This window comes from Emys orbicularis, chromosome 6 (genome assembly GCF_028017835.1).
Source record: "Emys orbicularis isolate rEmyOrb1 chromosome 6, rEmyOrb1.hap1, whole genome shotgun sequence".
NCBI lineage: Eukaryota > Metazoa > Chordata > Testudines > Emydidae > Emys > Emys orbicularis.
The window spans coordinates 132,254,158-132,275,075 of NC_088688.1; the positions used below are offsets into that span (position 1 = coordinate 132,254,158).

At 45.8% G+C, this 20,918-nt stretch overlaps 1 protein-coding gene across 1 annotated transcript in view; it reads left to right on the forward strand.

Annotated features, from left to right (window-relative positions):
• The window catches only part of SLC44A1 (solute carrier family 44 member 1), a 97,335-nt gene that overhangs the window by 33,396 nt on the left and 43,021 nt on the right, over nt 1–20,918 (forward strand). Inside the window, exons 2-3 of the mRNA XM_065406244.1 lie at nt 5,626–5,715; nt 8,457–8,599. Coding sequence (XP_065262316.1) covers nt 5,626–5,715; nt 8,457–8,599 — 233 coding nt within the window. The remainder of the gene's footprint in view (nt 1–5,625; nt 5,716–8,456; nt 8,600–20,918) is intronic.

Sequence of the window (20,918 nt, forward strand, 5' to 3'; positions counted from 1 at the left end):
GGGTGCCATGGTGGCTTTGGGGGGGGGGGTGTCCTGGGGGCACAACGGGTGCTCTGGGGGGAGCAGCCTGGGACCCTGCTGGGGGGGTGGGGGGCAGGGGTTGGAGGGGCTGGCAGGCTCCCTACCTGGCTCCGCACAGCTCTCCAGAAGCGGCGTACGTCTCTACCTCAACTCTTAGGCAGAGGGGTGGCCAGGGAGCTCTGTGTGCTGCCTCTGCCCCAAGCGCTGGCTCCACAGCTCCCATTGACCAGGAACTGCGGCCAGTGAGAGCTGCGGGGACGGTGCCTGCGGGTGGAGGCAGCGCACAGAGCTGTCTGGCCGCTCCTCCGCCTAGGAGCTGAGGAAGGGACATGTCACTGCTTCTGGGGAGCCCCCCGAGGTAAGCACTGCCCTGAGCCCTCACCCCCTCCCGCACCCCAGCCCTGAGCCCCCTTCCACACCCAAACTCCTGCTGCTGCTGGAGGAGAGCGTGGTGGCCCGAGACTGCCCCAGCAGCGGCCAGGACGGCTGGCCCAGGAGCTGCTCAGGCAGCCCCCAGACCAGCCACACTGGCTGCTGCAGAAGTCACAGGTGTCACGGAATCCATGACAAACTCGCAGCTTTAATTATAGATTGTTGTAATAAGCCATTAATCCAGTCTCTTTTTTTCAGTCCATGATTTTTAGTGTCTGGCAAAGTTATGAATTTAAGTTCCCAGGTTTGTCTTTAGAAAGTGTTGTGCAAGTTTCCTTTGAGGATGAGGACTGAGAGGTCAGATGTAGGGTGATCATTTTGTGAAAAGTTTTCATCCACAGGTGATAGGGTATTTTTTGTCTTATTGTTTGCCTGTGAGTTTTCTTGAGAGCATGAGGACTGTCTGGTTGCACTCACATGGTTGTTGTTGGGGCATTTAGTGCACTGAATGAGGTACACCACATATTGTGATAGGCATGTGTAGGGCCCATGGATCTTGAAAGGTGTGTTGTGGGAAGTGTTGATCATTGTAGCAGTGGAGAATTGTGTCTGCAGCTTTTGCATCTGTTGTCCTGGAAGGCTCTGGTGCTGTCCGCTGACTTAGCAAATGAAATGGATTACCTGTGGTAACTGTGAAGTAATTCCAAATCCTTGTCAACGCTCTTCCAAAGTACATCCACTGGCTTTTAAAAAATCCCTATTACAAGATTTCATTTGAAGGTGGTCATAGAATCAGAGAATATCAGGGTTGGAAGGGACCTCAGGAGGTCATCTAGTCCAACCCCCTGCTCAAAGCAGGACTAATCCCAAGACAGATTTTTGCCCTAGATCCCTAAATGGCCCCCTCAAGGATTGAACTCACAACCCTGGGTTTAGCAGGCCAATGCTCAAACCACTGAGCTATCCCTCCCCTCTTCTGGTCCGCACAGAAGGATCTGCCATCTCATCATCAGGACTGAGCCCTCCAAAGTTGTGGCAGCAAACGAAACTCATCAGCTTCTTATGTTTTCTGTTAGCACTACCTCTAAATAAAAAATATTGTGAGATTTAGCAAAGCCAGAAAAGATCCTTGGAGAGATCTTTAAAGATATTGAGCATGCCATTACATGAACTTAACGTAATAGAATTTGTACAAATATGACTAAATGCAAAAACCTCACTGCAGATGTTGTTTTAAGTGTAAGGGTGGCATCATTCGAAGACGGTTGGGTTGCCTGGGTGTAGCTGAGGGCATCATTTGGCCTGCAAGCACCTCTTGTAGTGGTGATAATGAGAGCGATTAAAAGAACCCATCTTGACTGTTGGGGCACGTCTACCTGCAGCTGGCCCATGACCCTCCTACCTTGCAGGATCCTAGCCCGAACCTGGAAGTCTACAGTACTATTAAACAGCCCTGCAGCCCGAGTCAGTTGGCATGGGCCCAGCTGCAGGTGTCTAATTGCAGTGTAGACATACCCTCAGAGCCCAGAGTGAATTTGTGTGGTTGGCAGATAGGTTTGGTCTACACTGGAAAGTTATATCTGCATAGCTACATTGGTCAGGGGTGTGAAAAAACCCCACACCCCCAACCGACGTAGCTATGCCGACATAGCTGCATCTATACTGGGGGTTATGTTGATGGCGTTTCCGGCAATGTCGCTTAGTTGTTCGGTGAGGCGGTGTTCCTATACCAATGGAAGAAACCTTTTTGTTGGTGTACACCACGTGTACATTTCAGGGCTGTGCCACCAGGGCTGTGCTGGAAGAGTCTCCATAGCGTAGACATACTCTTAGGAAATGCAGCTTATTTGCGAACAGAGCAGACTTTATACAAAAGTAAATGAGGCAGTTAACAAGGAACCACACTGACCTCCTTATTTTTTTTTTTTTTTGGGTGAAGTCATTTTTTGAGGGACAGAACCACAAAGTGCTTGAAAGCCTGACTCTTGCTTCATGTCTTCCTGCCATGGCTGCAGTCAGCAGAGGCACTCGTACTGGAGTCCATTCAGTACAAAAGAGAAGGAGCGGTTTGCAGAGCGTTTTTCCATTAGAGGCCCTCAACTTTGCAGTCTATTCTCTCCCACCTCCCTGGTATGACAACCCAAATCTCATATTGTAGGGACCATTAGCAGCTTCCCAGGCTCTTGAGGGGAGAGGGGCACAATAGAAGCTGTTTTGGGGGAGAGGGAGAGTGTTGATGGGATTGTTTTTTATTGAGATTGGGGGGTGGCAGTGGCTTGGAAATATTTAACAGCTGTTGGCTTTCGTTTTGCCGATTGTATTTTTAAATTTTGGCAGAGGCACCTAGAGCTGAGGGTAGGCACTTTTGTGTATATTATTATAAATTGAAATAAATAATACATAAGCAAAGTACCGTAGAGCATTTCTGACTTGCCATCTGGAAGTGGTAAGAATATCTCTTTCAAGCAGTTGACAGTGAAGTCTTACCCAGCTAAACACCTCATAGGCACGTGTTATGAACGCTTAGGCCTTGGCTACACTGGCGCTGTACAGCGCTGCAACTTGCTGCGCTCAGGGGTGTGAAAATGCCCCCCCCCCCCGAGCTGCAGCGAGTGCAGCAGTACTCGGAGAGGTGGAGTACATACAGCGCTGCGAGAGCTCTTTTGCAGTGCTGGCGGCGCGACTACACTCGCGCTTGCTGTGAATTCCCGAGTGTAGCCAAGGCCTTAAAGAAGATCTTAGGAGAGATTTCTCAAAACTTCCTTTTTATTGGCAATCTGTTTGGCCATGATTTTGGGAACTTTGCTCATTGTTCACAGATTGCTACATGGCTTTTTAATCAGGTCAGAACTTCTGCAGTAATTCAGGTTTCAGAGTAGCAGCCGTGTTAGTCTGCTCAAATAAATTTGTTAGTCTCTAAGGTGCCACAAGTACTCCTGTTCTTTTTGCAGTAATTCAGTCTCTTTCCTGTGTCCTCCAGCGTGTTTCATCTGTCCACGTGGGTGGGGATGTCTCTCCTCATTCCTTCCAGTCCCACAGAATAAAGAGAAACTTATTGCTCAGTGGGAAGAGGGCTTTGCATAACTGAATAAAGCTCTAGAAACTAGAAGGCAGATTTTATTCTTGTGGGGTTCCCTAGCTTGCTTTTTAAGGCTTTGTGTCATTGGGAGTGACATATGAAGAAAGAGAATGTAGTGTTTGGAGTAAAGAGGTTCGTGGCTCACTCCACAAGAGCAGCCTCTACCTTTTCAGCAGAGAGAGAGATGGGTATCCTTACAGTTTCATGGCACTAGAGTTGATGTGGGCAGCCTCTGTGGATGCTAACTTCAAAAGCCAAGTCCATGCTGCAGGATGTCCTTTATAAGGTACCTTTCTGGTTCCTGATCTGGAGCCAAATTCCAGAGGTTGCAGTTCCCAGAGTCTGGGTCTGCTGGAGTTCTTATCTGGAAACTTAAATTTCTTCCAAGTCCCCTCTATGCCAGCCCAGACTGAGTGGGGTCACCCAGCCAGCTCCTCTCATGGGAGGCAGTGATTTCCCAAGAGATGTTCTTTTATTTTCCTGTCAACAGCCACTGATTAGAGGACTCTCGCACAGCCTGGACAAATACAGAAAGTCTTTAAAAATATTAACAGATACCATTGTCATGAAACTTCGTTTCAAACAGGATGTGCAATTTGAATGCAGAGGATGAGGAAGATGCAGTTTTTCATTCATTGTATCTAGTTTGTAGTTTTCTAATAACTTTATTTGTAAAGGGTATTTGTGTTTGCAAATCAAGCTAAAGATGAGTCTTGAATACCAAAAAACATCTTACTAACACATTTTAGCTAGTAATACAACAGCCACATACTGCAGACTTTCTGCTTTTGATCAGTCTGCAAAACTAGATGCTGGAGATGGCAAATGTCAGCAAAGTTTACAATAGCTCAGTGTTGGCAGTTCAGTCTCCTGTTCTAATTTCTCATCTGAATCTCCAACAAACTCCAGAACCTATAATGAAAATTTAAGCTTTTGGCAGGTTATACTACACAAGAAGTTGGAATCTTTAGTTGTTTCTTTATATCCCAGTTCATGCTCTCCCATAAAGGTATAGAAGGCCATTCTACACTTCTTCAGAACTACAGTCTGTGTTCTGTGATCCATGCCCTTACTGAATGGAAGAATAGCTCTAAAAGGATCTTTCTGAAATGCCTAAACTTTTGGTAGGCAGATGCTACAAGCAGTAGGTTCCTGGAAACTTATTGAAAGAGCTTTGTTGTCTCTGCAACTTTATTATTTTTAAAATGAGGTGTACTTTTTTCAACCTTGGATCTAAATCAAAATTTTGATCTGTGAACAAAATTCTAGTGCTATACTTAATTTTGCTTTGTCGTCAATATGCATTCTTTCCCTAGCTTCCTAGGGAAGAAGCGTAGCTTAAAAACCTCTTCATAATTTTTTAATTCTAATGAGCCAGTATAAATAGAACAGACTTTATGAAATGTACACTTGAGGGCCGCAGGGTAGCCATTTTTATAGTGCAAATTGTTAATAGTCCAGCTTTTTATCCATGGAGGTATTTCTGTCATCTGAAACAGCAGTAGAATCTCTTTCCTGAGAGTTTTAACTTAATTCCAGACTCCTTCCTTCTAGTAAGTTGACACGACTTGCCTGAATTGCAGAACTCCACAGCTGCCTTTTCTAGGCAGATTAAAAAACTGTTCCTTAGACAGCTACATATTACGTTCTTTCTGTCTGTACTATGCTGTTAATCCTGCCATGGAGGTGTTTAAAACTGACGAGTTTGTGAAAAGCTTATCCTTTTATCCTTCTTGGAAAGCAGATTACTCTACATACAGTAGCTGTGGAAGGGTACAGTGACTAGCTAGTATTGTTGATCCCTTGAGTGACCATGCTTATTTCCCCTCTTGTGCTAGAGCCAGAAATATGAATAAGTGAAATGCTTTCTGAATTCAGCATTGCTCTTACTCGCTCTTTTTCAGATTCTTATCGCATTTACCCTTGGCCACATTACCTTGACTGTCTGTTAAATGGTTCCATTAGCCTCACTGTAGTTTAAATAATTATTGTACATTTTACAGTCTAGATGAAGTAACTTCAGTATCAAAAGATAAACCCAGATGAATATCAGTGCCCTAAAAACTACTTTTCAAAGCGCTTTGTTATTAGCAGAACATATTTTATTGAATTGACTTCGTAACCATTGTCTTTATCCCTTTTTCTCACCCAAGAGCTCCAAACGAGAGTGGAAGCCTCTGGAGGATCGCAGCTGCACAGATATACCATGGCTGTTGCTATTCATCCTCTTTTGTGTTGGAATGGTGAGTCAAATCAGAAAGATTCTAAATGTTACATAGCCACAGACAGTTTTCACTCAGTGTGAAGAAATCAGATTTTGAGATTAGAAATTTGCTAATGTCAGTCAATGTCTAGTGTATTTTAGCATGGCAAGTATCAGTTACGGAACAAGAACTTGCTTGATTTTCTAAAGCAGTGTCACAATGCACAAATCTAGTACTTTCACAGGGTCTCATAATTTGCATAGACTCTGTTTTGCCACAGAATTGTGTGCATCAGAATCTAAGCTACTTTTAAAACAAGTTTCTAGCCCTCATGGTTGTGAAGATGTCACGCTACACTTGGCCTATTTTTTTTTTTTTTTAAACGCTATCATCCTAAGCCTGTAGATGTCTTGAAAAAGTAGCTTTGAGCATAAGGAACTGTTACCTTAATCTCAATAGGCTGTTAGTTCTGAAACATAAAAATGGCAATGTAAACCTCAAAATTGTTGATATCCCTGCTGATAACTTTAGCAGAGCCATCCAGTTAATACGCTTATTCCACAGTCCAAACCTTCTTCCCAAGCTGTCCCAGGTGCCAAAGCCTCGCTGTGTTTTACCTAGATGCCAAAACACTTGGCTTCCTCCTGATAAATGCTATGATGCAGTTAAATGTCAAATTACAAAAAAATGATTGCAGCATAGTGAAAATTCAGTACCTTGTTTTTTGCCTTTTTTGTATGGAATTAGGGAGGGTTGCTTACATTATTCTAGGTCCAACCCACCGCCAATTAGAGAATAACTATCTTTTTCACATCCCTGGTTTGTGAGAGGATTCTCTCTGTCTATGCATCTCAAACTCTTACTGGCTTTATTTTACAACCATGGTGCCCTGCAAGCTCATAGCTAACTTGCTCTTCACTTAGCACCCTTTGGTATTTTTGCGATCCATTGACAAATTTGATTTTTAAATGACTGTTTAATACAGAAATGCCTAGTTCTGTATATTAATTTGGGGTATTAGACTATACAAATTAGGTACACACAGTTGCATATGCACATCTTTGAAAATTAGGTCCCAGATAGTGTTACGTTTCACTCTTTGCTGTTACCCGGTCTATTGTTGGCCGTGTCCTGCTGATATAATTCCATACACACCTGCAACTGTGAATTTTTCCTTTTGTATGGTGTACTATCCTACAGCTTTCTTGTCTCACCAATTCAGTGTGTGGAGCAATTGTCATATCATCACTGCCTTGGGGAGTTGCAAATAAGTTCAGGTGGTTACATCCACCTTCCCTCACTTTGTGACTAGATGGGAGTAGAATCCTAAAATAGATGGAGGAGGATCCTGAAACTTCTCTGCTGTAATGTAGAGTCACAGTGTGGAAAACATTAAGAACCTGTGCATTATCCTACATAAAATTCTATTAAAAGGAATTAGAGCTTTTACATGAGTGGTGATGGATTGATGAAATTGACAGAAAGAGCTGCAAATCAGCTTATTACTAGCGATAACCTTTTACTCCTCCTTCTTTGCTTTGACTTGTCCAATGTTAAGTTTATAAATAAGCTAATTTACTATAAGACAGTGACCTACTCTTCATTTGGAATTTCTCTCTAATCAACTTGTCTCCTTCGGTATTAGTCCCTCCTTAGCACTGCGCTGTCTTGCCTTCCTAAGGCTTTAAGGCTGTCAATGTTTGACTCCTCCACACCCTCCTTCCAATTGCCTTTTGATTCTCTTGTGTCCACTTGTAACTCCAGACTCTCTTCTGCACTTGTTTCCTTTGCCTCCCCCCCCCACTAATTCATTCTCCCACCAGTCTCAAACTTTGGCTTACCCCTCTTATCTTCTTCCTCTGGCATCACTGGACACTTGGTGAGACAGCATAAGGACTATTTTTCTCTGCCCAGGATCTTGCCAGCCTAATTAGTTGTAAAGAGATAATTGATGCTTTCAGGCACGACCTCCTTACAGTGGCCTCTCTGCATTTCCTCCCGACCCCCAAACTTCCCCTTTAATATCCGATTAAGCTCTTTGAAAGTCAGTCTATAGCCCAGTGAGACCTGGGTCTCTCTTCTCTAAGGCCCTTTGCTCCACCATGCTGCTCCTAGCTGCTCCTTTTGTATGCTTCCACTGTTATTTCTGTTTCTTTTTCTTCCATTTGTCCCCTATATCTGAAATGTCTTGCCTGGTCTGCCCTGCCTCCCCTTCTCCTTAAAATGCACTTACTCCAAATAGGCCTTCTTTCCCTCAGAAGTGTTAACAAGATGTTTGAAAAATCTTGCAAACCAAAATACCCAAACTATCTGGAAATTAACAAGATGTATCCCAAACTTCACTAGTCATGCTGCATGTGTTGCTCTCCTTCCCTGCCCCCCTCCCCTTTACAATTGTGTGCTATCTGCCTAGATTGTGAGCAGTTCCCCTCAGGAACTTTGTTTTATGCCTGTCTTGTAAAAGCACCTAGCACATTGTTGAGCCTGTTCAGCTAATAAATAATTTTTAGCGCATCTGAATCATATTTTAAATTAGTGTTTGCATTTAAATTCACAACTGTCTGTTGTTCCCCACAGTGGTTCTTTCTCGATTGACTTAGACTTTTCCCTTTTAAATGGAAGGAATTTCAAAGAAGGGTGCAAAAAATTGGACTCCCCTGCTCTGAAATAAATGAATTGCAACTGACCCTTCCCTCACGACCAGCTCCAAGGAGAGCATTGTTAAACTGTGTTTCTGACACAGTTGCCATTGAAACCTTTTATCTATTTTTTCCCCCCAGGGTTTTATTTGTGGCTTTTCAATAGCTACTGGAGCAGCTGCGAGATTGGTTTCAGGATATGACAGTTACGGAAATATCTGTGGACAGAAGAATGTAAAGGTGGATGGAATAGTCAATAGTGGTTTAGACCTCACACAAAAGAAGTGAGTATATGCCTTTTCCAAACTAGTGGATGATTGAACCAGAGTCTGTTCTCAGTTGGAAGTAGATTACAATAAATATTCTGACTCTCTTTTAGTTAATGTGTTTAATTTTTCCTATCTAGTCCTTGCCTGAATTTCTCTTGCTTAAAACTTTCTCTAACAACCAGTAGCCTGCATTTGTGAATGTGCATTGTGGAATTTGTAATATGTATACAAACAAAGTAATCTGGAGTATCGCTTTCTTCTTGGCATCTCATTATATAGTTTGATTGTTGTGTTCAGCCGTTTGGTACATTGGGGCTTTACAGACTAACCAACATTTTCAAATGTTCCAGGGTTGAATGAGGAAAGCCAAGAAACCCCTCTGAACAATTCAGAGGACTTTAGAAAGCAAAATATCCCTTTAGCTTGTAAATCAACACTACTGCACTGTATTGAGACTATAACTAATGAAGTTTGAAATAGGACTGCAACAAAGGATAATGAAAAACTAAAAGACCTTATTAACTTCTGGAATAGGCTTGGTTCACCTGTCTTTAGACTAACAAACCACTCAATACATGCAGATCGTTTTGTAAGGACGCTTGACTGAAGGTTTGATTATTTGGAGATAGTATTGGAGTTTTCTTGGCATCTTCATTTGGAAGAGTAATTTAATGTGAATAGTTAGGAAATGCTATCACTTCTTCTGAAGTAATCTGAGTTGGTTAAATAAAATCTAGTGACTGTTAAACAATTTATTGATGTAAATCTGTAAAAGTTGTAGGCCTAGTTTGATGCTTGGGCATCAAGTGGCATTCATCCCTTGGAAACCAAACATAAATACTTGCCCTTTATTTAATGGAATAAGGACATCTTTCAAATTGTTCTGTGGGGTAAAAATTGCATGTTTTATTTAGGGAATTGAGCAGTACATAGTATTGAATTTAATATTGTTGTAAACTCTTTAAAACTGATTTGATCCTTTCTGATGTTAACTTTGAAACGTTCAAAGGGATGAGCAGCATCTTGGACTGAAAGATATAAAGAGTGGGCTTACAATCCAGGCCAGGTGATAATTCAAAGTTTATAAATTTCCTAATTAGCCTCCAGGTCCTTTTTTGTAAGGCTGGTAATTATCCTAGAAAATCACCTGATGTTTGAGTTGGCAATCTGCTACTCATTTCACAAGCAGCTTGTCCTATTTCAAAAAGTAGATGAGCGGGATGTGTGACTGCATTGGACCACTTTCTCACTAATCAATCGGATTTTTTATATCCGAGAACATTGTGTCCTCAAATCTAATTTCTATCAGCTGTCACGTGGAAGAGTACTTTATTGTATTATCCTTTCACATAATACAAAGAGATATCTAATGACGCTGAAAGGCAGCAAATTAAAAATGATAAAAGGAAATAATTTTTTTTACCTACACAGTCTCACCATGTATGGAACTCATTGCCACAAGATATCACTGAGGCCAAGAGTTCAACAGAGTTCAGAAAAAGGATTACTCTTGTTTGGCTTACGAGAACATCTGATTATGTCACATAGGGTATGTCTACACTACGAAATTAGGTCGAATTTATAGAAGCCGATTTTATAGAAATCGGTTTTATACAGTAGATTGTGTGTGTCCCCACATAAAATGCTCCAAGTGCATTAAGTCGGCGGACCGCGTCCACAGTACCGAGGCTAGCGTCGACTTCTGGAGCGTTGCACTGTGGGTAGCTATCCCACAGTTCCCGAAGTCTCCGCCGCCCATTGGAATTCTGAGTTGAGATCCCAATGCCTGATGATGCAAAAACAGTGTCGTGGGGGGTTTTGGGTACATGTTGTCAGGCCCCTCCCTCTCTGTCAGAGCAACGGCAGACAATCAATTCACGCCTTTTTACCTGGGTTACCTGTGCAGACAACATACCACGGCAAGCATGGAGCCCGCTCAGCTCAGCTCACCGTCACCATATGTCATCTGGGTGCCGGCAGATGTGGTACTGCATTGCTACACAGCAGCAGCTAATTGCCTTTTGGCAGTAGATGGTGTATTACGACTGGTATCCATCGTCGTCGTATTCCTCAGTGATTTCAGTCAGAGGCACCTGGGCAGACGTGTTTCGTCTCCTGGAGACTCAGTCCTGCCGGCAGTCCTATTGAACCGTCTTGACGATTATAGCTAGAAATCGTAATACAGCATCTTCTGCCAAGCCCAGAAGATGCCGATGGATATCAGTCATGCTGCACCGTCTGCTGCCAGCCTAAGATGTAAAAGATAGATGGACCAGATTTGTTCTGTATTCATTTGCTTCCCCCTCCCTCCGTGAAATCAACGGCCTGCTAAATGCAGGGTTTTGAGTTCAATCTTTGAGGGGGCCATTCTGTGTGACAGTTGTTTGTGTTTCTCCCTGATGCACAGCCACCTTTGTTGATTTTAATTCCCTGTAAGCCATGTCGTCACTCGCCTCTCCCTCCCTCCGTCAGACAATAGTTTCACGCCTTTTTTCAGCCCAGACGCCATAGCACTGGGATCATGGAGCCCGCTCAGATCACCGCAGCAATTATGAGCACTATGAACACCACGTGCATTGTCCTGGAGTATATGCAGAGCCAGAACATGCCAAAGCAAAACCAGGCAAGGAGGCGGTTGCAGCGCGGCGACGAGAGCGATGAGGAAATTGACATGGACATAGACCTCTCACAAAGTACAGGCCCCAGCAGTGTGCAAATCATGGTGTTACTGGGGGAGGTTCATGGCGTGGAACACCGATTCTGGGCCCGGGAAACCAGCACAGACTGGTGGGACCGTATTGTGTTGCAGGTGTGGGACGATTCCCAGTGGCTGCGAAACTTTCGCATGCGTAAGGGCACTTTCATGGAACTTTGTGACTTGCTTTCCCCTGCCCTGAAGCGCCAGAATACCAGGATGAGAGCAGCCCTCACAGTTGAGAAGCGAGTGGCGATAGACCTGTGGAAGCTTGCAATGCCAGACAGCTACCGGTCAGTCGGGAATCAATTTGGAGTGGGCAAATCTACTGTGGGGGCTGCTGTGATCCAAGTAGCCAACGCAATCAAAGACCTGCTGATATCAAGGGTAGTGACTCTGGGAAGCGTGCAGGTCATAGTGGATGGCTTTGCTGCAATGGGATTCCCAAACTGTGGTGGGGCGATAGACGGAACCCATATCCCTATCTTGTCACCGGAGCACCAAGCCACCAAGTACATAAACCGCAAGGGGTACTTTTCAATGCTGCTGCAAGCCCTGGTGGATCACAAGGGACGTTTCAACTAACATCAACGTGGGATGGCCGGGAAAGGTACATGATGCTCGCGTCTTCAGGAACTCTGGTCTGTTTCAAAAGCTGGAGGAAGGGACTTTCTTCCCAGACCAGAAAATAACCGTTGGGGATGTTGAAATGCCTATCGTTATCCTTGGGGACCCAGCCTACCCCTTAATGCCATGGCTCATGAAGCCGTACACAGGCAGCCTGGACAGTAGTCAGGACCTGTTCAACTATAGGCTGAGCAAGTGCCGAATGGTGGTAGAATGTGCATTTGGACGTTTAAAAGCGCGCTGGCGCAGTTTACTGACTCGGATAGACCTCAGCGAAACCAATATTCCAATTGTTATTGCTGCTTGCTGTGCACTCCACAATATCTGTGAGAGTAAGGGGGAGACATTTATGGTGGGGTGGGAGGTTGAGGCAAATTGCCTGGCCGCTGATTACGCGCAGCCAGACACCAGGGCGGTTAGAAGAGTACAGCAGGGCGCAGTGTGCATCAGAGAAGCTTTGAAAACCAGTTTTGTGACTGGCCAGGCTACGGTGTGAAACTTCTGTTTGTTTCTCCTTGATGAACCCTCTTCCCTCCCCCCCCCCCGCGGTTCACTCTACTTCCCTGTAAACTAACCACCCTCCCCTCCCCCCTTCGAGCACCGCTTGCAGAGGCAATAAAGTCATTGTTACTTCACATTCATGCATTCTTTATTAATTCATCACACAACTAGGGGGATAACTGCCAAGGTAGCCCAGGAGGGGTGGGGGAGGAGGGAAGGAAAAGGACACACTGCAGTTTAAAACTTGAAAACTTTAACTCTTATTGAAGGCCAGCCTTCTGATGCTTGGGCAATCATCTGGGGTGGAGTGGCTGGGTGGCCGGAGGCCCCCCCACCGCGTTCTTGGGCGTCTGGGTGAGGAGGCTATGGAACTTGGGGAGGAGGGCTGTTGGTTACACAGGGGCTGTAGCGGCAGTCTCTGCTCCTGCTGCTTTTCCTGCAGCTCAACCATACGCTGGAGCATATCAGTTTGATGCTCCAGCAGCCGGAGCATCGACTCTTGCCTTCTGTCTGCAAGCTGACGCCACCTATCCTCTTCAGCCCACCACTTGCTCTCTTCAGCCCGCGATTCAGCCCGCCACCTCTCCTCTCGTTCATATTGTGTTTTTTTGCACTCTGACATTGACTGTCTCCACGCATTCTGCTGTGCTCTGTCAGCATGGGAGGACAGCTGGAGCTCCGAGAACATATATCATCCCGAGTCCGCCGTTTTCTCCTTCTAATCTTCACTAGCCTCTGCGAAGGAGAAACATTTGCAGCTGGTGGAGGAGAAGGGCGAGGTGGTTAAAAAAGACACATTTTAGAGAACAATGGGTACACTCTTTCACGTTAAATTTTGCTGTTCACATTACACAGCACATGTGCTTTCGTTACAAGGTCGCATTTTTCCTCTTATATTGAGGGCCTGCCGGTTTGGTGTGAGAGATCACTCACGCAGTGCCAGGCAACAGAATTCGGCTTGCAGGCAGCCATGGTAAGCCACAGTCTTTTGGCTTTTTTAACCTTCATAACATGTGGGAATGGTTTCAAACAGCAGCGCCCTCATTTCCCATACCAAGCACCCGTTGGGTTGGCCATTTAAAATGGGTTTGCAATATAAAAGGAGGGGCTGCGGTTTCCGGGTTAACATGCAGCACAAACTCAACTACCTCCCCCCCCCACACCCAATTCTCTGGGATGATCACTTCACCCCTCCCCCCCACCGCGTGGCTAACAGCGGGGAACATTTATGTTCAGCCGAGCAGGAACGGGCACCTCTGAATGTCCCCTTAATAAAATCACCCCATTTCAACCAAGTGACTGTGAATGATATCACTCTCCTGAGGATAACAAAGAGAGATAAGGAATGGATGTTGTCTGCATGCCAGCAAACACCGGGACCATACACTGCCATGCTTTGTTATGCAATGATTCCAGACTACGTGCTACTGGCCTGGCGTGGTAAAGTGTCCTACCATGGCGGACGGGATAAGGCAGCCCTCCCCAGAAACCTTTTGCAAAGGCTTTGGGAGTACATGAAGGAGAGCTTTCTGGAGATGTCTCTGGAGGATTTCCGCTCCATCCCCATACACGTTAACAGACTTTTCCAGTAGCTGTACTGGCCGCGATTGCCAGGGCAAATTAATCATTAATCATTAAACACGCTTGCTTTTAAACCATGTGTAATATTTTCAAAGGTACACTCACCAGAGGTCCCTTGTGTGCCCTCAGGGTCTGGGAGCATGCCTTGGGTGAGTTCGGGGGTTACTGGTTCCAGGTCCAGGGTTATAAACATATTCTGGCTGTTGGGGAAACCGGTTTCTCTGCTTCCTTGCTGTGGGCTATCTTCATTGTCTTCTTCATCATCTTCCTCGTACCCCAAACCTGCTTCCCTGTTGTGTGATTCTCCATTGATGGAGTCAAAGCACACAGTTGGGGTAGTGGTGGCTGCACCCCCTAGCATGGCATGCAGCTCCACGTAGAAGCGGCATGTTTGCGGCTCTGCCCCGGACCTTCCGTTTGCCTCTCTGGCTTTGTGGTAGGCTTGTCTTAGCTCCTTAATTTTCACGCGGCACTGCTGTGCGTCCCTGTTATGGCCTCTGTCCTTCATGGCCTTTGAGACTTTTTCTAATATTTTGCCATTTCGTTTACTGCTACGGAGTTCAGCTAGCACTGATTCATCTCCCCATATGGCGAGCAGATCCCGTACCTCCCGTTCTGTCCATGCTGGAGCTCTTTTGCGATCCTGGGACTCCATCGTGTTGATGAGCTCTGCGTGGTCACCTGTGCTCTCCACGCTGGACAATCAGGAAATGAAATTCAAAAGTTTGCGGGGCTTTTCCTGTCTACCTGGTCAGTGCATTTGAGTTGAGAGTGCTGTCCAGAGCGGTGACAATGAAGCACTGTGGGATAGCTCCCGGAGGCCAATAACGTCCAATTCCGTCCACACTACCCCAAATCCGACCTGCAAAGGCCGATTTCAGTGCTAATCCCCTCGTCGGAGGTGGAGTAAAGAAACCGGTTTAAAGGGCCCTTTAAGTCGAAAAAAAGGGCTTCGTCGTGTGGACGTGTCCAGGCTTAATTCGATTTAATGCTGCTAAATTCGACCTAAACTCATAGTATAGACCAGGCCATAGCTAAGAAAAATTAAGTGGTATAAATCATCATTTCTTTTAGAGCATAAGACCACTACTACCTGCCTGGGGATAAGAAGAAACTTTCCTTATGGCCAGATTATTCCATATCTGCACATTATAGAGTTTCTTGCACAGTCCTCTGAAGCATATGGTACTGTCCAGCACACTAGACTACATAGAGCTCTAGTCTGATCTAGTATGGCAATTCCTATATATTAGCAAGTGATTTTCCCCCCCCCCCTTGTTTTTCACTGTCTTGAAATTGTTTCAAAACAATCTGATCAGCATCTATTTCTGTCAGACTGAGTTCTTGTAGTGTCAGAGGTACAATACATGGAATTACTTCATACGCTCCTCTAAATTTTATAGTAATGCTTTTTACAGTCTGGAGAAAATAAGCTTTTTTTTTTCTTAGCCTCTCTATCATGAACTAAGCCTTGAAGAAAGAGTTTCTTGCTAAACTTCTAGGGGATCCCTGAAGATATTTCCATTTGCCTCTTCTTGTAGAGTAATTTTATCTTTAGCCTCCAATCAGAAGCAGACATGTTAAATTATCTGTAAAGTAGCATTATCTCTTCCTGCTAAATCATAGCAACATGTAGGGAATGTAATGAGGAAGTGAAATTGACACTATTTGGGGAAGCTTGAGCTATAATATGCGTGTGTGGGGGTGGGGGTCCTCTGCGTGGAGTGATTCGCTGAGTACACATCAGATTCTCACAGAGTATCCTGACTAAGTTTTGTAGCTTTTTCACAGCCACATCTTTGCACCAAAAATTGACTTTGTCTTTTCTTTATTACAAAAAGAACACAGCATAGTTTCAATATGCTGTGTGCTGGGAGACAAACCCCTGGAGTGCAGTGAAGACCTGACAACCAGTTCCAGACCAATCTGCCTACTCTGAAGAGGTTGCTTGCCTTTTAGAGCTTTGCCAGGATTATGGGGTTAAAATTATCTTGATGTGCTAGAGTAATTGGCAAACAAAATTATGAACACATTGACAAGGTACAAGTTGTTCAAATACCAGTCCTGACTGGTATTTGACCTATACGATCTTGCTGCTTTGGCAGAATGAAGATACTATAGTACAGATATGGGCAAACTACGGCCCGCGGGACCGTCCTGCCCGGCCCCTGAGCTCCCGGCTGGGGAGCCTAGTCCCCGGCCCCTCCCCCACTGTCCCCCCTCCCCCGCAGCCACGCCACTGCGCGGGCCGTGCTTTGGCCCGCTGCTCCCGCTGGGCAATGTGGGGAGCGCAGCTGGCTCTGGCTGGGTGTCGCGGCTGCAAGCTCCTGCTGCTGGTAAGGGGGCAGGGGGGGGGGGTTGGGTAAGGGAGCGGAGGGTCATGGGGGGTAGTCAGGGAGGAGGGTGCGGTTGGATGGGGCGGAGATTCTGGGGGGGCGGTGAGGGGATGGGGAACAGGGAGAGTTGGGAGTGGGAGTCCCAGGCGGCCTGTCAGGGGGTGGGGGTGTGGATAGGGTTCGGGAGGGCAGTCAGGGGACAGGGAACAGGGGGGGTTGGATAGGGGGAGGGGGCGGTCAGGGGACAAGGAGCAGGGGGGATTGGATGGGTTGGGGTTTCTGAGGGGGACAGTCAGGGGGTAGAAAGTGGGAGGGGGCGGGGGCCAGGCTGTTTGGGGAGACACAGCCTTCCCTACCCGGTCCTCCATACAGTTCATAGACTCATAGACTCATAGACTTTAAGGTCAGAAGGGACCAATATGGTCATCTAGTCTGACCTCCCGCATGATGCAGGCCACAAAAGCTGACCCACCCACAACAGAATCTTCCAGCCTGCGACCCCTGCCCTATGCTGCGGAGGAAGGCGAAAAACCTCCAGGGCCTCTGCCAATCTACCCTGGAGGAAAATTCCTTCCCGACCCCAAATATGGCGATCAGCAGAACCCCGAGCATACAGGCAAGATTCTACAGCCGGACCCTCATTTTACCTGCGATGGCACGTTAATGCCTAATTGACTAAAATCACATTATCCCATCAAACCATTCCCTCCATAAACTTATCAAGCCTAATCTTGAAGCCAGAGAGGTCCTTTGCCCCCACCGTTTCCCTCGGAAGGCTGTTCCAAAATTTTACCCCTCTGACGGTTAGAAACCTTCGTCTAATTTCAAGCCTAAACTTCCCCACGGCCAGTTTATATCCATTCGTTCTCGTATCCACATTACTACTAAGCTGAAATAATTCCTCTCCCTCCTTGGTATTAATCCCTTTGATATATTTAAAGAGAGCAATCATATCCCCCCTCAGCCTTCTTTTGGTTAGGCTAAACAAACCGAGCTCCTCGAGTCTCCTTTCATAGGAAAGGTTTTCCATTCCTCGGATCATCCTAGTGGCCCTTCTCTGTACCCGTTCCAGTTTGAGTTCATCCTTTTTAAACATAGGAGACCAGAACTGCACACAGTACTCCAAATGAGGTCTCACCAGCGCCTTGTATAACGGAAGCAGCACCTCCCTGTCCCTACTAGAAATACCTCGCCTAACGCATCCCAAGATCGCATTAGCTTTTTTCACAGCCACGTCACATTGCCGACTCATAGTCATCCTGCGATCAACCAGGACTCCGAGGTCCTTCTCCTCCTCCGTCACTTCCAACCTATGCGTCCCTAACTTATAACTAAAATTCTTGTTAGTCATCCCTAAATGCATCACCTTACACTTCCCACTATTAAATCTCATCCTATTATTGTTACTCCAATTTACAAGGTCATCCAAGTCTCCCTGCAAAATATCCCGATCCTTCTCCGAATTGGCAATACCTCCCAACTTTGTGTCATCCGCAAACTTTATCAGCCCACTCCTACATTCGGTTCCGAGGTCAGTAACGAATAGATTAAATAAAATCGGACCCAAAACCGAACCTTGAGGAACCCCACTGGTGACCTCCCTCCAACCCGACAGTTCCCCTTTCAGTACTACCCGCTGCAGTCTCCCCTTTAACCAGTTCTTTATCCACCTCTGGATTTTCATATCGATCCCCATTTTTTCTAATTTAACCAGTAATTCCTCGTGCGGCACAGTATCAAACGCTTTACTAAAATCTAGGTAAATTAGATCCACCGCATTTCCTTTATCTAGAAGGTCTGTTACTTTCTCAAAAAAGGAGATCAAGTTGGTTTGGCACGATCTTCCTTTCGTAAACCCATGTTGTAATTTGTCCCAATTGCCATTCATCTCAAGGTCCTTAGCCACTTTTTCCTTCAAAATTTTTTCCAAGACCTTGCATACTACAGAAGTTAAACTAACAGGCCTGTAGTTACCCGGGTCACTTTTTATCCCCTTCTTGAAAATAGGAACCACATTAGCTATTTTCCAGTCCATCGGTACCACCCCCGAGTTTACAGATTTATTAAAAATTATTGCCAAGGGGCTTGCAATTTCTCGCGCCAGCTCCTTCAATATTCTAGGATGAAGATCATCCGGTCCACCCGATTTAGTCCCATTTAGCTGGTCAAGTTTGGCTTCCACCTCTGATACTTTAATGTCAATTGCCCCTCCTTTATTTCCCTCTGTCCCGCTCCCTCTATTCCTAAGCCCTTCATTAGCCTTATTAAAGACCGATGCAAAATATTCATTTAGATATTGTGCCATGCTTAGATTGTCCTTAATCTCCACTCCATCTGCAAGCTTCAGTGGCCCCACTTCCTCTTTCTTTGTTTTCTTCCTATTTATATGGCTATAAAACCTCTTACTATTGGATTTAATTCCCCTCGCGAGGTCCAACTCTACACGGCTTTTGGCCTTTCTCACCGCATCCCTACATGCTCTGACCTCAATAAGGTAGGTTTCTTTGCCGATCTCTCCTCTCTTCCATTCTTTGTACGCTTTCTGTTTTTTCTTAATCGCCCCTTTGAGACGCCCGCTCATCCAGCTGGGTCTAATTCCCCTGCCTACTGACCGTTTCCCCTTTCTCGGGATACAGGCCTCGGACAGCTCGTGCAACTTCAGCTTGAAATAATCCCAGGCCTCATCTGCCTTTAGCTCTCTAAGTATGTTAGCCCAATCCACTTCCCTAAGTAGTTGCCTTAATTTATTAAAGTTGGCCTTTTTGAAATCGTAAACCTTAGTCACAGTCATAGTTTTATTACTGTTAACCCTTCCATTTAGTTTAAACCAAATTAGCTCATGGTCACTCGAGCCAAGGTTGTCCCCTACAACCATTTCCTCAACGAGGTCCTCACTACTCACCAGCACCAAATCTAAAATGGCATCCCCCCTCGTCGGTTCAGCTACTACTTGATGAAGGAATTCATCTGCTAGCACGTCTAGAAACATCTGAGCCCTATTATTGTTACTAGCATTTGTTCCCCAATCTATGTCTGGGAAGTTAAAGTCCCCCATGATCACACAGCTCTTATTAGTTTTTACTTCCTTAAAAACATTAAATAGTTCTCTGTCCGCATCCAGGCTAGATCCCGGCGGTCTATAGCACACCCCAAGCAGTATCTCGGGGGAGGCTCTAGTAGTTCTTTTACCCAGTGTAATTGTTGCCCAGACAGACTCCGTCTTATCCATTCCATCACTTATTATTTCTTTACATTTTAGCTCATTATTGACATACAACGCCACACCCCCACCTTTACCTTTTTTCCGGTCATTCCTAAACAGCACATACCCTTCCATACCTGTACTCCAGTCATGACTACCATTCCACCACGTTTCGGTTATTCCTACGATATCAGGTTTCATTTCTTGGACCAGGAGCTCTAATTCCTCCATTTTGTTACCTAGGCTTCTCGCATTTGTGTATAAACATCTTACCGTATGCTGTCTATCCTTTCTCCCATTAGTTATGCACTTTGGTACGGACCCTATAGTGTCCATCTGCCCCCTCCTTCTTATGTCCAATTCCCTACCCCTACCTATATCTGTGCTTTTCTCCTCGCCCTCTTTTTCAGTGTTGGAATCTGGCGTGGAGATCAACTGGACATCTCCCAACCGTCTCCCCCAAGTTCCTAGTTTAAAGCCCTTTTGATGAGATGAGCCAGCCTCCCTCCCAGAAGTCTATTTCCTTCCCTACTCAGGTGAAGTCCATCCCGCGAGAACAGCTGTCTGTCCCCGAAAGCCTCCCAGTGGCCATACATCCCAAAGCCCTCCTTATAGCACCACTCCCTTATTTATCCTCACAATCCTGTCTGCCCTTTGCTGTCCTTCTCTAGGAACAGGCAGAATCCCACTGAAGATAATCTGAGCCTCGACTTCCTTAAGCGTCTTCCCCAGCCTGGCATAATCTCCCTTGATTCTCTCTAGCGAGAACCTAGCCGTGTCATTCGTTCCTACATGAAGGACTATCAAGGGGTTCTTACCCGCTCCTTTTAGGATCCTTTTCAATCGCAGGTCCACATCCCGTATCTTAGCGCCCGGCAGACAGCACACCCTTCTGTTTTCTGGGTCCGCCCTGGTCACAGGCCTGTCTAACCTCCTCAGTAAGGAGTCCCCAATCACATAAACCTGCCTTTGCCTGGGGGCAGCGCAATCTACCAATCTATCCCCTGTTCCCTTCGGCCGTAACTCCTGTCTGTCTCTATTTTCCCTTATAGTCCCCCTATTGCCATCCTGTATCCTCCCGGGGCCAAGTGTTGATGCTACTTCCATCAACTCCTCCCCCCTGTGTATTGGACTAGCTGCCCTTCTTTTCTTCCTCTGCCTCCCACCATCAGGTACCACCTGCTGCGTCCCCTCCTCGTTAGCCAAACACCCAAACCTGTTCCTGAGTTCTATTTCCCCCTCACTAGCCCTCCTTTTCCTTGGCCTGCTTCTCACGGTCACATGCTTCCACTGCTCAGTTGCGCAACCCTGATGTGGACCTCGGGCCAAAAAGTTTGCCCACCCCTGCTATAGTATATATCCTTCACAAAAACTACAAGAAGAAATACCCTG